We start from the raw sequence: 14,668 nt of genomic DNA on the forward strand, positions 1-14,668 counted from the left end.
TGTGATATTGATACTAAAACTCACATGAATACTTGATTTTTGGCAGATAGTTTCAAAAGTATGCCATTATTATATGTCAAAAGGGAAATATTGTTTGTATTACTTGCCAGCACCTGTAGCCTATAACACCAGTTAAGGGGAAGAATATTCACAGATTAAAGATAAATATTTAATTTTCAGTTCAATTATGAAATATGAATGGTTCCTTTCTTTAATAGCTCAAACCCTTCTACAGCAAGTGAAGTACAAGAACAGGAAAGTGCATTTAAATGACATAAAGAAATAGTAAATCAATTCACATTATTTTTTCCCCTGTGAATTAGCTTACTGAAGGGGAACATTGTGTCAGATTTTGCTTGACTGTTATAAAATGTGTAAAAGGTGAATATCAGACCAAACTGATGGTCAAAATAATCATACAAAGCATGACTTGTATTTCTACAAAGTGTGAACAAAACAGGTCAAAAAGGGAGAAGTAACCCACATTACACACTCACGGGTCCTGTACAATTCCTGAGTGTGTGTGTGTGTGTGTGAGTGTGTGTGAGTGTGTGTGAGTGTGTGTGAGGTGACAGGGGGCCAGTAGGCGACCAGGACAGCTCCCAGTATGAAAGGAAAAGTGGGTTCGGAGCAGTGACGTTATCCGCTGCTGGAAAGAGGGAGGGGGAAAGAGGGACGGCTGGACTCCATTAAGCCGAAGCCTGCAGGAAAACTGTTTGGGATACTTCACTTCTCCAGCGACTTCTTCGGGGATTCTTTCTGTTTTTATTGTCTTAAAAACCCTCCATACATGATTTAAAGAGGGGGAACTTGTTTTGCACCGTTTAGTCGACTGTTTTAGTGTCTTTTTTCCGTCTTTGTGAAGGTGAGTGCCCAGATTTAATGTTCGTCCTCAAAGCTTTGCTCGTTGCCGCTATGAAATATGTTTTTTCGTTGACGTGGTTTACCGCTTCTGTTACACTACTGCGCTTCAAGTAACAACTATTTTGCTAATGTTAGCACTTTTTGTCTGCGTTAAAACACACTTTCTACTTAACTTACTGCCTTAAAACCAGCCTGACTGACTCAGTAAGTGTGCATGTAGCCGCGGAGCTGTGGTAGGCTACAGACTGTGCTTACATAATTACCCTCTGCTATTTGAGAGAGCCTTTACCGTTATTTTTAACAGGTGAACCGCCACTTTTGCGGGGATAATAGCTGATAAAGGTCCTTATTGAACTTGTAGCCGCGGTCTTTAGCCTTTGTTCTGCGGTGTTTATCGATTAGACGGCTGTTTTGATCGCCAGGCCACTCTCTACTGGACAACCTCACATCAAAGAATGACAGATAGGCTATAATGTTACTTTCTGGCAGTGACTTCATACAACAGGGCGAGTCTGATTCTCAGTGATGATTTGTTCACCTTCATCACTTTCTAATTCATCCTGTAGGCTCAAATGAGTGAGCTAAACATACCTGCTATCATTGTAGCTTTTCTTATTCTAACGTTGGGAGAAGATACTTTATGAAGTGTGTATAAATATAAGTATTCTAGTAAGTATTCAATGGTTTACTGAACTATAGAAAGTTAAAGTGCTCAAAATGAAGATGAACCCTGTTAGAGGAGGGTTATATGAAAGCCTCTATCACAGTAGCCTATATGCAAATTAATATCCTGATTTGTATCTATATCAACTTAAAAGCAATTGAAAAACTTTATTTAAAAAGGTATTAAGATGAAAATGTCTGTGTTTCTTAAATCCAATGTTTTGCATTCTGACAAATCGAGAAATGTTATAATTTTGATGAAAAAATGACTATTAACAATAGCCTACCATTTTTAGTTTTGTACTTTGTCTGAGAAATGCTTACATTCTTCCAATTCCAATTTCCAGTGTGTATCGTAGGCTTTTTATTATAAATCTGTAATCCCAGTTCAAGATGACATACTGTACAGAAACCCTGATGACATCACTATGACTTCATCAGGGAAACCTTTTCCAGACTTTATACAACTGTTGTTAATGGATGAGTAGTGCCAAGCTAGATATCACTGGAGGCCCCCTTTTAAAGAAATTGGCTATCATGCTATAATATTATGGTATGTCAAAATCTCCAATGGTATACACATTTTGTCCACCCTTAGACCCCGTCATAGTATTGGAAAGTTTTGTTGCTGTTCCGAAATAACGATAATTTAATGGCAAAGAAAGTCCAGGTGATGGCCAATCCAATGCAGTAACATGCTAAGTGCACATACTCCGAAATATCAGCCTTGTATGTTTGAACATATCTAGCAGGGAAAGGTTATTTCTCAATACCTTTTATGCATGGGCTTTGCACCAGATTTATTCCTCTCCAAAGGGTCAAAAGGTTTATTTTCACTCCAGTGTGACAGAATCTTAGCTGGATCTTCTCCCTTGCTTACTGTGGGTTTGTTTGGCAGGATGGCGCTGGACGGGATCCGGATGCCCGATGGCCACTACGCCGACGGGACGTGGGAACTGAAGATGCATGTCACCGACCTCAAGAGGGACGTGTCGCTGAGGGTGACTGGGGAAATCCACATCGGCGGAGTCATGCTCAAACTCGTGGAGAAACTAGGTATGCACGCTGCTGTCATGCAGGGCAGTTTACTGTGGCTTTCCAAAGCAGTTTTTCTAAAGTGTAATCAACAGGCTTAAGCTTAGTTTCAATTGACTACATTTGACATATGATAAAATGGCAGTAATCCAGAGTGTATATTGTTGGTGGTTCTGAACGCCCTTTCTTTTCTCCTCTGACCCTGTACCAACATGCCAAAACGAAACCTCTGTTTGCGTCTATGGCTGACTTCTTATTTGTTGGGCAATAAATACCTCATCTTTTAAAAATAGTTGCCATTCGGAGAATTGAGATTCTACTTAGTGAACCCTAATGTTCTATGCAAGCGTACAAATTGTTTCTCAATACTGGCCAAAGTTAAAAACAGAAATGTTCCAACAAGACTGGGAACTTAAACGTATGCTTTCTGCCAATAACTCTGAGATGAAATCTGAAGTTGGGAACAAGCTACACTATTGTATTTGTAGACAAAACTGAACCTTTTGTTTGAAAAAAAATCTTATTGTGCTGGGTATTTTTGCATAGTGTATGGAGATTTATCTGTCTTTGACCTTTTGTTGCATGAAGTTCAAATGCCTCTTTCAAGATACGTGAACGTACCTTTCATGGGTTAATATTTCTCTTTGTCACCCCGCTATATATATGGGTCAGTAACCCAAGGTATAAAGAAACCATACACAGCTTTCCTCCCCCAGCTGTATCATGCACTGTTCTGTAACTGCAGTCACGCACAAGTTTGGGTGTAAGTAAGCATAAGAGTCCTCTGTTCCAGACACTTGAACACTGCCCTGTTTCATGCCGGCTGGAGAAAGTTCAGTGACGGTGGCAGCAGGGTTTGGGAGTGACAGTGTGTTGTGTGTTGATGGGGCTCGAACGCTCAGCATTCCTGCAGCGCTCCAAGGTTTTTTACTCCCTGCCCATGGTCCCATTTTTAGCTCTCCTGTTAGAGCTCCACATAATTGAGGTCTTTGTTCTCTGTGGTCGTCTGTTCTAAGCAGCATCTATGCTAGGCGAGTGCAGTGTGGCTGCTGCGTGTGGGACGACATGAATTCATTGGTCCGCCACTCAAGTCCCGGCATTATCCGTTGTTTGAGTTGTGTTTGCACTTTTTGTCAAGGTCTGGGTGAAGGGTGGTATGACCTTACTCAATGTGACAGCTTTCTGAAGTGTCGTGTGGGGAAGGTCTTTTAATGCTGGCTATTTGTGTCTTAAAAGTTGGATAAATGAGGCATGACAGTGGCAAAACGTTGTCATGAATTGTTATTGTAATAGATATTCTGTCTTTCCTTTTTTTAAAGGATATAGCTATTTCACTGTCCTATTTGTATCTGTTCAGGATACTGGTGGTTGAAGACCTTGAGCTCTAGAGTTGACAATAGTTTTGATTTGTTGACTTTTGATTTGGTTGGTTATTGGTTGATGGTGAGCCTGTAAAATAACAGAAGGTAGGTTTGCATCGTTGTTCGACTCTTATAAAAAAAAAAAAGTACCATCTTTCCAGCTATGGTTACTTTTCTCAAACATCCCCTTCATATTATCCTACTATTACAACCATTACTGCAGTTAAAAAGCTTACTGTAGTTTGCTTAAAGGTAATGTACCCTCTTTCAGTATCACTGAAAATGTACTGCTGTGTGTTTCGGTCTATTTGTACTCCTCGACTGGTTTCACAAAGTGAGTTTGGGGACATTTTGATTTGGCTGCAATCTCCCTCCTACCCTGAGTCAACAGGTTGTTTTCCATTGTAATCATTAACCTGCCAACCACATGGTTTTCCACATGGCCACACACTGCAGGAAACTGAGTACTATTTATGTTTGGAACAGGCAATGTAGCTACGCTTTGGTATCCATGAAAATATACATTTTCTTAATGATCATTTGGGGCAGTTTGTACATGTTCTTGATTAAAAAGTTTGTTACATTTGAGTGGATCTGGAGTGAGATTAAACAATCCGTGCAAGTTAATAAGTAATGAAATCAAGCAATTAGCAAGCAAAATGTTATTCTGTGACACCCGTCTGTGGGAAAGATCTTCAGGTCTTTCTTTTGTCACCAACCTACCTCAGTGCTGCACAGTCTTTACTGAACACCTCTGAAGTGCTGCCACATACCCGCTTTTGGATTTGATGATTGCTTGGATGTGGTGGTTAAACATAGACACTGTACATGTGAACATGCACATACGCCTAGCCTGACTCGTAGATGGCACATCACTTTGGCAGCTATTGCATCACTCTTACATTGAAAGGACATCTTAGTCCAATGACAAATCCCTCTGTCCTTCCCTGCTCTTGCTCCGTCTCTCTCTCTCTGACAATCCAAAATAAAGGACATCTTGTGATTCTGTAATTGCTGACTGTCCTGCTCTGGTTTATTTTTCACCGCAAACATTTGTAATGCAAAAATGTCACGTCATCTATCTTCTGTATGATGGCCAGTGTTCTCATTAGTAGTATTTGTGCGGGTTATTCCCACACGTGAGCAGGATTGCGGGGGTGTGTCTCGCTCGCATGTATCCTGCATCCATCTATCACCCCCTGTGAGCTGAGGGTCTTACGCCACATGGCTCAAATGGCCTTCGATAATGGATTAAATAGACAAATGCCAGGAAGGCACTTAGCTATTGATCACAGTAGCAAAACGCTGCTTCCATTTCCCCTTCAGCCCTCCAGGACAGCAGTATTTAAAGCCAGCTGATTCACCACCCCCTGGTCCCCCCCCCCACTACAAATCCTTTCATTCCCCGCTTGCTTACCATCACCGCTGCTTTCTCCGACTTTGTTGATGTTCTCCAAAAGTGGTGCCCTCCTCTCTAAAAGGTAATATTGCAATTTAGAGAGGAAAACAAACATCTCACAAACAACATTAGCAGGCGGCAGATTTATTGGATTTAAACGGATTGTTCCCAAGATACATTGCTTTCAACCCTTAAAAACGTACAGTAAGTGCTTAAGCTATCAATGTTTTACACAAATCCATTGCTATTTTGCACAGGCTTGAGGTGGAAAGGCTATTTTCTTGTGATAATGGTTCTTCCTTGTCTCTCGAGACAGACAGTTAAGCTTGCTGTTATAAAAGAAAGACACATTTAAGCTTTGTCATGCAAACTCTTGAAAAAGAAAGTATTGGAATGAGCAGCTTGAGTAGCTAGCAAATGATTTGTAAGAATGTTGTTGCACTCTTAGATGTTGCCAGTTGCATTTGCTGTGCTTAGCCTCACAAAAGACAGCTGAGGGTAGAGGATTCGAAGGAGAAGAAAATGGGAGGGAAGAAGGGAGTGAGCTTTTTTCTCTCTCCCTCTGGCTTTCCTTCTCGTTGTGACGTTAGCCATGCTGCTAGAATTCCATAAAAGTCTTCGATGAAGCAGGAAATGACTCCCGGAGTTTGGCATGTTGTTCTCTGGTCGCTGCCGTCATTGCTAGATTCTCTTCTGCCTTCTTCATCCTCCTCCCTCTCCCTCTGTCAACTCCCTATTTTCCTTCTTTCTGTTTCCCCCCCCCTTTTGTAATTCCCTTTTTCATCTAAATATATTCTGTGGAAAATATTTGTATTATATCATCTTACTTGTTTAAAAGTATTGGCATCCACTTCTTGACTTCTGACACCACCCACTCCTCCAGCCACGTAGCAAGGCTTTGAGAGAAGAAAAGAACCCATTGAAGCACACATTGTTCACTTTGTAATGGTTCATGTACGCCGAGTGTTCAAAGTTCCATAAATAGAACTTGAACAAACTAATTGGTGTAGTGTGACTCCGATAGTTCTGTGGTTGTTTCCAGTGAGAGGCCTGCAGTTTTTCCCGGCTGCTGAGCCAGCGAACCCCAGCGAACTTCCCGGGTGTCAAAGAAAATGTGTGTTTTGTATTTGCCGTGACCTACATTCACATCAATAGGGAATTGGGGAAATGTCGTCATCCCACATTCGCTAGAAAGTAATCCACCCCTCTATTTGGATTATAAAGTTCAATTAGAATTGACTTAGAAGTGTGTTTCCCCTGAACAACTTGTAATCTTTTAGTTGGTCAGCTGTTTGAGTTGTGTGTCCTTTCTGTGATAATGCAGGCTGTGGTGACCAGAGGGAGATGGCTTCGGTTTGACAATGGGCTGCAGGTTTCATTAGGAAACAGACGTGATTTAACACAGGATGCTGAACTTCCTCTGGGCTTTTTTTGTGCTCCTTCTCCCATGTGCCTTCCTTGCATTCCTGCCTTTTCTGCCCTGTTAGGGTAAGGGGGAAATAGGGGTCCTGCAAAGGGTGATATGAAGTGTTTAGATACCATAGTCATATCTCTCCTGATGATTACAGCTGTGAATATCTCTTTACATTCAATATTGCACACAAGGAGAGTGGGAGATTTCTTTGAGAGATGGCTACAACCACTCTCCCTCTCCTCGTATCAGCTTGCCGTGACACCGGTTCAGACATATCACTATGTGTAATGAGACTTATTGAATGCGATCGTGGAGCCATCCTAAACGTCTGGCGTTACGAAGTGAGAAATGGCCTGGCAGCCTGTGGGATCATCCTGCTCTCTAATCTCTCTGACAGGAAGTAGTTAGCCTAAGTAGCGGTCCTGCCCAGGCCAGAGCTTTCCTGTTTCACCAGCAAGATGCTACGGTGATTGTGCTGTTCTGTGATCAGACTTAGGCATGTGCTCACACATCTGGCCTATTGTATACATACTCATGTTTTCCATATATAGATTACTATTAGCAGGACACGCAAAGTATAACGATTTGTAAAAAAAAAATGGTTATTATTAACTCTTGTCAATTTACGCTTGGCAGTGCAGAGAGGAATGAATGATTGAATGAAGAGTAAATCATGTGCTACCCTGTGAATTGGGAAAAATGGCTCGCCCTATGAGCAGTCCTTGACTAATGCTCTCCTTATATGATAGAGGACTTACATTACCAGGACACAAACAAGCTGTAGTAAACATGGGCTATTTATTGTCATATGCACAAAGCTATAGTGTGGAAATGGCAATGTAATTCTTCTGACCCGAGCTCCTCCAACGATGCAACAAGATCGTACAAGAAAAGGTTTCCGATAAGACTGATAAACTTAACCTAAATAAACGTGACTTTGACAGCTGTTAGGTTTGATGAAGTCTTTTGATGAAAGGTGATGTGGATCAGTATCAGCGGCTTAATGGTCCAAATATCACACGATGCATTCATTTGAACAAAATCAACTTTCAACTCAATTGGCCATATTAAATATCTCAATTGTTCTATGATCATTCTTTGTTTACGGCCATGGAAGGACTGCTGTGCTTGTTAAGGATGATCTAATTAGTTATGTTTGGAATCTCAAACATGCAGCTGAACAGACTTTCATAGTTCCTCTGGGAATCTGAAGCCTGTTGCTTTTTGTCCCTCTCACCTTCCTGTAGTAGGCAGTAGATCAACTGGAAGGAAATGTTAGGGCGGCACATTGTTGTAACACCACACACCTGTGCGTGAATAGAGTAAACCGATATGGAGGTTTTGTCGTGGTTCTCAGACCACATTTCATTCAATTAAACCTGTTCCCGCCTCACAGGCTGCTCTCTCCCTTTTTACAGAGAAAAAGATAGAGAGGTGTTTAATAACTAGGGCATGAGGCTTTATTCAAGCCATTATGACGGAGCACAATTCTTTTTAAACCATTTGAATAAAGCTCTGTTGCTCCTATAGTTTATACATGATTAACATTCCAGCTAATTGTCAAGTCGAACCCCTTTCTTTTCTTATTTGCGCCACAGCAGGTGCTTTTGTCTGAAAAAGAACATTAAAAAAAAGTAAGCATTCAGGTTGATTATGTTGCCTTACCAACAGTCAAACACTAAATATACAATGCATGATAGTGCCCTTGTGGATATTTTACAAATATTCAACCGGGAAACAATTGTGGTTGGCAGCCTCAAGTATTCACAGGCGGTACTTCAAAAACATTCATCTGCTACTCAGTAATATGTATCTAATATCTAATATATATCATTCCAATAACTTGTATATAGACTCGTACTGCACTATTCCACATGCTCACTTTATCTTATAACTATTTTTCTTTTTGTATTGCTCTTGCTATCTGTATTGTTATTATGTCGCATTGTTGGAGAAGCCTGTGACATAAGATTTTCAACAACATAATTACTCTGTAGCTATGTCAGTTTGACAATAAAGAACCTTGAACCTTGAAAAGGCATCAATTTCACAATTTAATAGCTGTACCTAGAATCATTTGTGTATTTCTACTTGAAAGGGGTTCATTGATTATCAGAGTAGTCTGTTCTTTAATGAATAAATCAGCCAATTTGTTTTAGTGCCCTTGTGGATATTTTACAAATATTCAACCGGGAAACAATTGTGGTTGGCAGCCTCAAGTATTCACAGGCGGTACTTCAATATGATAGTTCTCCTCAGAGCCTAGGGAGCTTCATGTTCATCTGAGCTCACATGGGCATCAGTGGGGTGGGGGGGGGGGCTCATCCCCGTCCTGAGGGGCCGTCTGGCAGGATGCATAAATGGATAGAAGGACAGATGAATATTGCATATCTGCCGCATTGATCTTTGTCCCAGAGTTTCTTTGTAATGTTATTATTCCACCGGGTCCCTGGACACCTAATTGTATAAAGCTGTGTCAGGGCGGCGGGGGGTGGGTCGGGAGTAAGCCCACTGTTTTGTTGTGTTTGTATTATGACACAAATGGATACAAACTATCTGTCTCTAAGGAGGTTTCCTCTAATAGCCATTCGGCCTCTCCTAATGCATCAAAGCCAATTCTGTTGCACTCTCTTCTTATTCTCACTGGTTGGACGCTCCCAGATTTCCTGTTAAGATTTTGGGCTCACGACATTCACTTTTACTGAGTGTTGGCGCCGGGTCTTGCCTCCTCCACTTCACCTGTAGACCTCAGTTCGAGCAAATCAGCTTACTCTCATCTTCTGGAGATGTCTGAAACCTGAACCGTGATGCACCGAAGGTTGGTTACCATCCAATCGGAGATGGAAAGCATTAATGTTCCCAGCGCTTGGCAGGGCTCCTCCTGAAGCATAGCCATGGTTTATCCTGTATTCTTTAGGCCCCAAAGCTATAGAGCGGGGGTGTCCAAACTACGGCCCGGGGGCCAAATGCGGCCCGCGGACCATTTTGAATCGGCCCTCGGCAAATAAAAAAAGTATAATGGAATATGGCCCACAAATGAAACGTGTGCTTGTCTTATATTGTACTTCTTAAATATAAATGTAAAAATATAGTAGTATTCATGTGTTTTAATAAGACCACTTTTCAAATAAATTCAGTCAATTAAAGTTGGAAACATTTTCTAACATATCTTAGTTGATAAGAAAAAAGCCCAATGACTTATTTACATAACAAGCTTGAAATACACCTACATTTTGTTTGATTAAGCTAATTTATGACTGAATTTATGGGGCAATATACCTCCTAGTAAGTGGCCCAGGCCCTTCGTATATCTTTCTGTATGTAGTCCTCGGTGAAAAAAGTTTGGACACCCCTGCTATAGAGAGAGATGAGCACGTTTTGGATTTGTGTGTGCCTGTTGTCTATTTCTAGTTATCCAGATTTTGACCGGTGTGTATGTGATGAAGCAGTAGTGGCAGTACAACACTATGTAATCAATATCTGCCACTGTGTCCCCCGTCTGCATTTTAGGCCAGCCATAACCTTGAAGGATCTCTCACTTGTGAGCTGTCTATCACTGACACAGGGCCCAACATCGATGAACTCTTTGTTTTTTTTATTTCTGCAGCCTCAAAAGCTTTAATGGCACCGCTAAGTGTTCCCTGTCTCAATGCTTTGTCAGGTGAACTTTGACAGTTTGAAAGGTTTTAGGCATGTTTTTGCATATTTAATGACTTTGATAAATGGCTTGTATTGGCAGGAGGCTGAGCTGTATTTTAAGAACTGTCTGAAACAAGCTGCAGCTAAACTGGTTGAACTCAGGTTGCCAATGAAAAGCGCTTAAGTTTCTCTGCTATTGATTATTGAATTCCCAAAGGACACAGCTTGAATAGATCCAAATAGTAACCACCAGCGATGTCACCTTGCCGGTGTCAGAGTAATGATGTGTTGCCAATATACACACACTCTGGGTTGAGTACCAGATAGAACAGACGCATCATTAGTACGTTTTCTGGGTTCACCTTCCTCTCTGTTGGTCGTTCGTCACAAATCCAGAAACAAGTTTGTCTGCTCGTCTGTCTCTGACGCATGCTGATAATCTGCTGTTGTTCTCCCGTGTGATGCCCGTCTACTATCTCATGTCTGCCATACATATATTGTCATCACCTGTCTCTATCAACCTTGTTGTATACATGTTGGGTATCTAATGTTGATACTATCTAGCACAAGCGAGTGAGTGCCGAAAGGTCATTTACAGCCGATCTAATTCAAGGACAGCGCTGGACAGTTGCTTCCTGTATCTTTGCTTTGCTTTGCCGACCTTCACCCTGCCTCAGATGTGGAATATTTTTTAGAAGGAGAACGGCTTTTACATTGTAAAAGGGGATAACGTGTGTTCATGTGTCTGGTAGGAGAGAGACTGACAGACCTGCAGCCCTGTGTCTTTGTTGTGTATAGAAACAAGTTGTCCCCTCATCCACTGCCCCCGCGGCGTCAGTGAGGAGTCGCCAAGGAGACGGTATGACCCGCCTCGCACAGTGTGGCCATGGTTATTACTGATGGCTTACTGCTTGGCACTGACAGATAGAAATGAGCCTGCCTTTTCATTAGGCGTCAACCTGCTCTGTTTTGCTAGCAAAAGACAAAGTAAATATGAGTTCATATGCAACAGCAAGGATATTTTGTTTTCTTTCTCTAAAGCCCAGTGTCAAACATAATAAATGTTATTTAGTTAAGACTCTAAGTGTTTAAATGAATTAGAATCAACCCACAAGTTAGTGGGTATGGTACCCAATTATGTTTAATCCCACACAACTTTTTCTATGTTATGATATTATCCAAACATTATCATCTAATGAAAAGCAAAATAAATGTATAAAACATCAACTGGCAAAATAAAATAAACCATCAAATATAACCAAGTATAGTTTTAAAGAACCATAAACCTACAATTCTATGTAATAGCTGTACATGCATAGTTTGTTGGCAACAAGTAAATGCGATACTTTTACAATTTCATTCATTATTTTGGAGATGCAATTTGCATGTTAAGCAGTTTCGACTCTTAAACTTGAATTGTGACTTTCCTCTTGTCCTCACGTTTGCTCCGTCTGATAATGCTGTGTCCCCACGTAGAGCTCCTCCCTTGTCCTCTGCTCATCCTCCCCATCTCTCCTTCTCATGCCCTTTCTACTATTGCTTCTTTCTCATCCTCTCACCCGTCCCTCCCCCCCCACAGGCCTCCATAAACATAGCTGCCCCTTAATGTAAACACCACAGATACTCTGACTAGCAGAGGAGGGATGGGAAGGAGGGAATATTGTTTCCTGTATCATTCTGATAAAAGCCTTTTCAACCGGGGTTCGTTTATGCCAATATATATATTGCAATATCCGTCTTTGCTCGTTGCATTATTCCTGAATTGCTTTGCAGAACACTTACTGTATCTTTAAATCTCACTTTGGTATCTGGGGCACAGAGGAAGTGCTCTCGTTTTGGAGCTGCTGTGGTGAGGATGGTGAATGAAAATAAATCAGTTTGACATAATTTATGGATTAATTTAGCTTGTTAACGCACACACATGCACCAACACGCAGAGCTAATGCAGTTAATGGATGGATAAGAACACACGCCACCCCCTTTTGACAAAAAAGATGTGCGCATACACACAATCTGTATCATCTTTCACATCCTGCAGAGGTCATAAAACATGGTTTTCTCATTTTGTTTCCCCTCCCCTTGTCTTTCAAGCCCTCCTTGTACACACACACACACATATCACTCTACGGAGGGGTTGTGGGTCCACATTCAATGCACCCAATTACTTAGGCCCCCGCTCCTCTGGCTGCTGCATTACGTCAGGCTTGGCAGGCTGTATTTTTAGCATGTAGATGCCATTGACCCTCCCTCCCTCTCTCTCAGTGGATTGAGTTACCACCTTGTTGCTGAAAGAACCCAATGGACGCTTGTGGGAGCTGCCCTCGTCCAATCACAACACATCGAACCACTGCGTAATGACACAAGCGAGCAGAAGGAAAAGCTATGTCCATTAAAGTTGTGGCTGTGGGCGGGGACACGGACACAGTGGAGCAGGGGCCATTGAGGGAAACTGAGCCCAGCCACAGACTGTACGGTGGGCACGCGCGCTGAGTCTGAAGACCTTCCTATAGAACATGGTCTGTGGTGCAGGCCTGAGAGCCAAATGTTAATGCTAGCAGTTTTGCATTTCTCCCAGACACCAGAAATGACCGGGTTGTAAGAGGAAAATCTGTGTGCAGAGTTATGAAAATATATTCCGGTCTATTTTCAATTTTCCTCTCCTCGCTCCCTCTCATTATTTCGGCCTTTAATAGCTGCAGAGCACTTAAGGGAGACGTTTCTCTGATGGTAGCAATGAAGCTGTGTTCTGCACAGCTGAGGCATCAGAAGGCAGCGATGACAGCTAGACCCCCCACCCCCCCCGATGCCCACACAGGATCTCAGAAAGAAAGCTTGGAATGTTTTCTCTCAAGTACCAAGTGTTTATCCCCCCCCGCAGTAAACAGTACAAAAAACAACAGCTTGACAAACAACTCCTCCCCGAATCAATTCACACACTCCTGGGCCTCCACAATGGCATCTGCATTAAGATGCTGGGTGCCTCTCTTCTCCTTTAAACTTTCCTCCCCGTCCTAATCACCAGTGTAATCTCTTCCTCATCCCAGTTTGCTTTCCTCACATCACAGCGGTCTTGTTTCCTGGTTCCAAGCAGCCAATCTCATCCACTAATCCCTTCATTCAGTTTGAGACGGGATCAGCGGGAGAGTGTCAACAATGCAAATGGAGCCCCTATGTAAAGATAAGGTCAGGGGAAAACAATGGCAGCACAAGAAAAAACGAAAAACTGAGGGTCACTCAAGCTTTAGGTTACCATGGTGCCAAGCTGGTTGACAGATGGAGGAGGTCCACGTTGGGCTTTTATGTTTTTTGACATTGTTACCATCAGAATGAGAAGAAGCAATATGCATCAGCCGGTGTTGCATTGTGATGGATCTAATACAAACCGCCATGTTGATGTGAAGTATGTGTTGCATTCCTATAACAGCCGTGTATCAGAAAGTGATTGTTATCCATTAGTTGCTTTGACCATCCTCATGTAACCCATGAATGTAATGTGTCGGAGATGCATTTAGATAATGTGCACCCAGTCTTGAATACAAAGTAGATTTGTTTTTAATGAGACTCTTGGCCTGTTTTAAACCTCAGCAACGCTCGGCATACATTTACACTTAATCGATTATTTGTAGACCTAAGCCATGGATATTTCTGTCATAAATTGGAAGATTGCCAAAAAGTTTGATAAATCGAGTACGGTAGTTATTTATTGTATTGTCTGGTTTAAGCCGCTCAAACATGAGGACGTGCTGCTGTTTTCTCAGTTTTTCACAGTATATGAAATATTTTTTAGGTTTTGGATTGTTGGTCAATGTTGTTTTGTCATTTTGAGTGCTCAAAACATGTGATGGGTGTATTGCACTAATTCCTTTTCTAGCCCTACAGCAAAGTCCTAGGGTTGTTGACCTAATACATTTGACGTATGAAGTCATGCCGAGATATAGCATTGAAGTACTCGATACAGGCACATGTATACATCTTGCCTAAAGTTTGTAGTGGCTAACCCAGAAACATCATATGGCATACAATGCATTGAGTGTATATATTCTATTATTGTCATTAGCTCACTGCTAATGTCAACCTTTTATTCTAAATCAGATGAAATGCCTTTAAAGACTCGTGCTGACACAGCAATATACACGTAGGTTGAAACCGTTCAGATCGAGTGCTCTTTTCTAAAGAATGACCGAGCAAACTGACATCTGGGCGCAGCGAGAGACCCTGATTGAGACGGAGGACAGGCTGGAGAAGCGATGAAGGGGTATGTGGGAGGAGGAAATGAGACACCGCTTTGGGAAG

The 14,668-nt window shown here is 41.8% G+C and overlaps 1 protein-coding gene across 4 annotated transcripts in view; it reads left to right on the forward strand.

Moving 5' to 3' along the window:
* The first annotated feature begins 594 nt into the window (after positions 1 to 594).
* fermt2 (fermitin family member 2) overlaps positions 595 to 14,668 on the forward strand; it is a 39,469-nt gene continuing 25,395 nt past the window's right edge. For all 4 annotated transcript variants that reach the window (XM_034147663.1, XM_034147740.1, XM_034147820.1 and 1 more), the window contains exons 1-2: positions 595 to 865; positions 2,426 to 2,583. In XM_034147663.1, the coding sequence (XP_034003554.1) occupies positions 2,427 to 2,583 (157 nt within the window). In that variant the 5' untranslated portion in view covers positions 595 to 865; position 2,426. The remainder of the gene's footprint in view (positions 866 to 2,425; positions 2,584 to 14,668) is intronic.

This window comes from Trematomus bernacchii, unplaced genomic scaffold (genome assembly GCF_902827165.1).
Source record: "Trematomus bernacchii unplaced genomic scaffold, fTreBer1.1, whole genome shotgun sequence".
In the NCBI taxonomy this organism is placed as follows: Eukaryota; Metazoa; Chordata; class Actinopteri; order Perciformes; family Nototheniidae; genus Trematomus; species Trematomus bernacchii.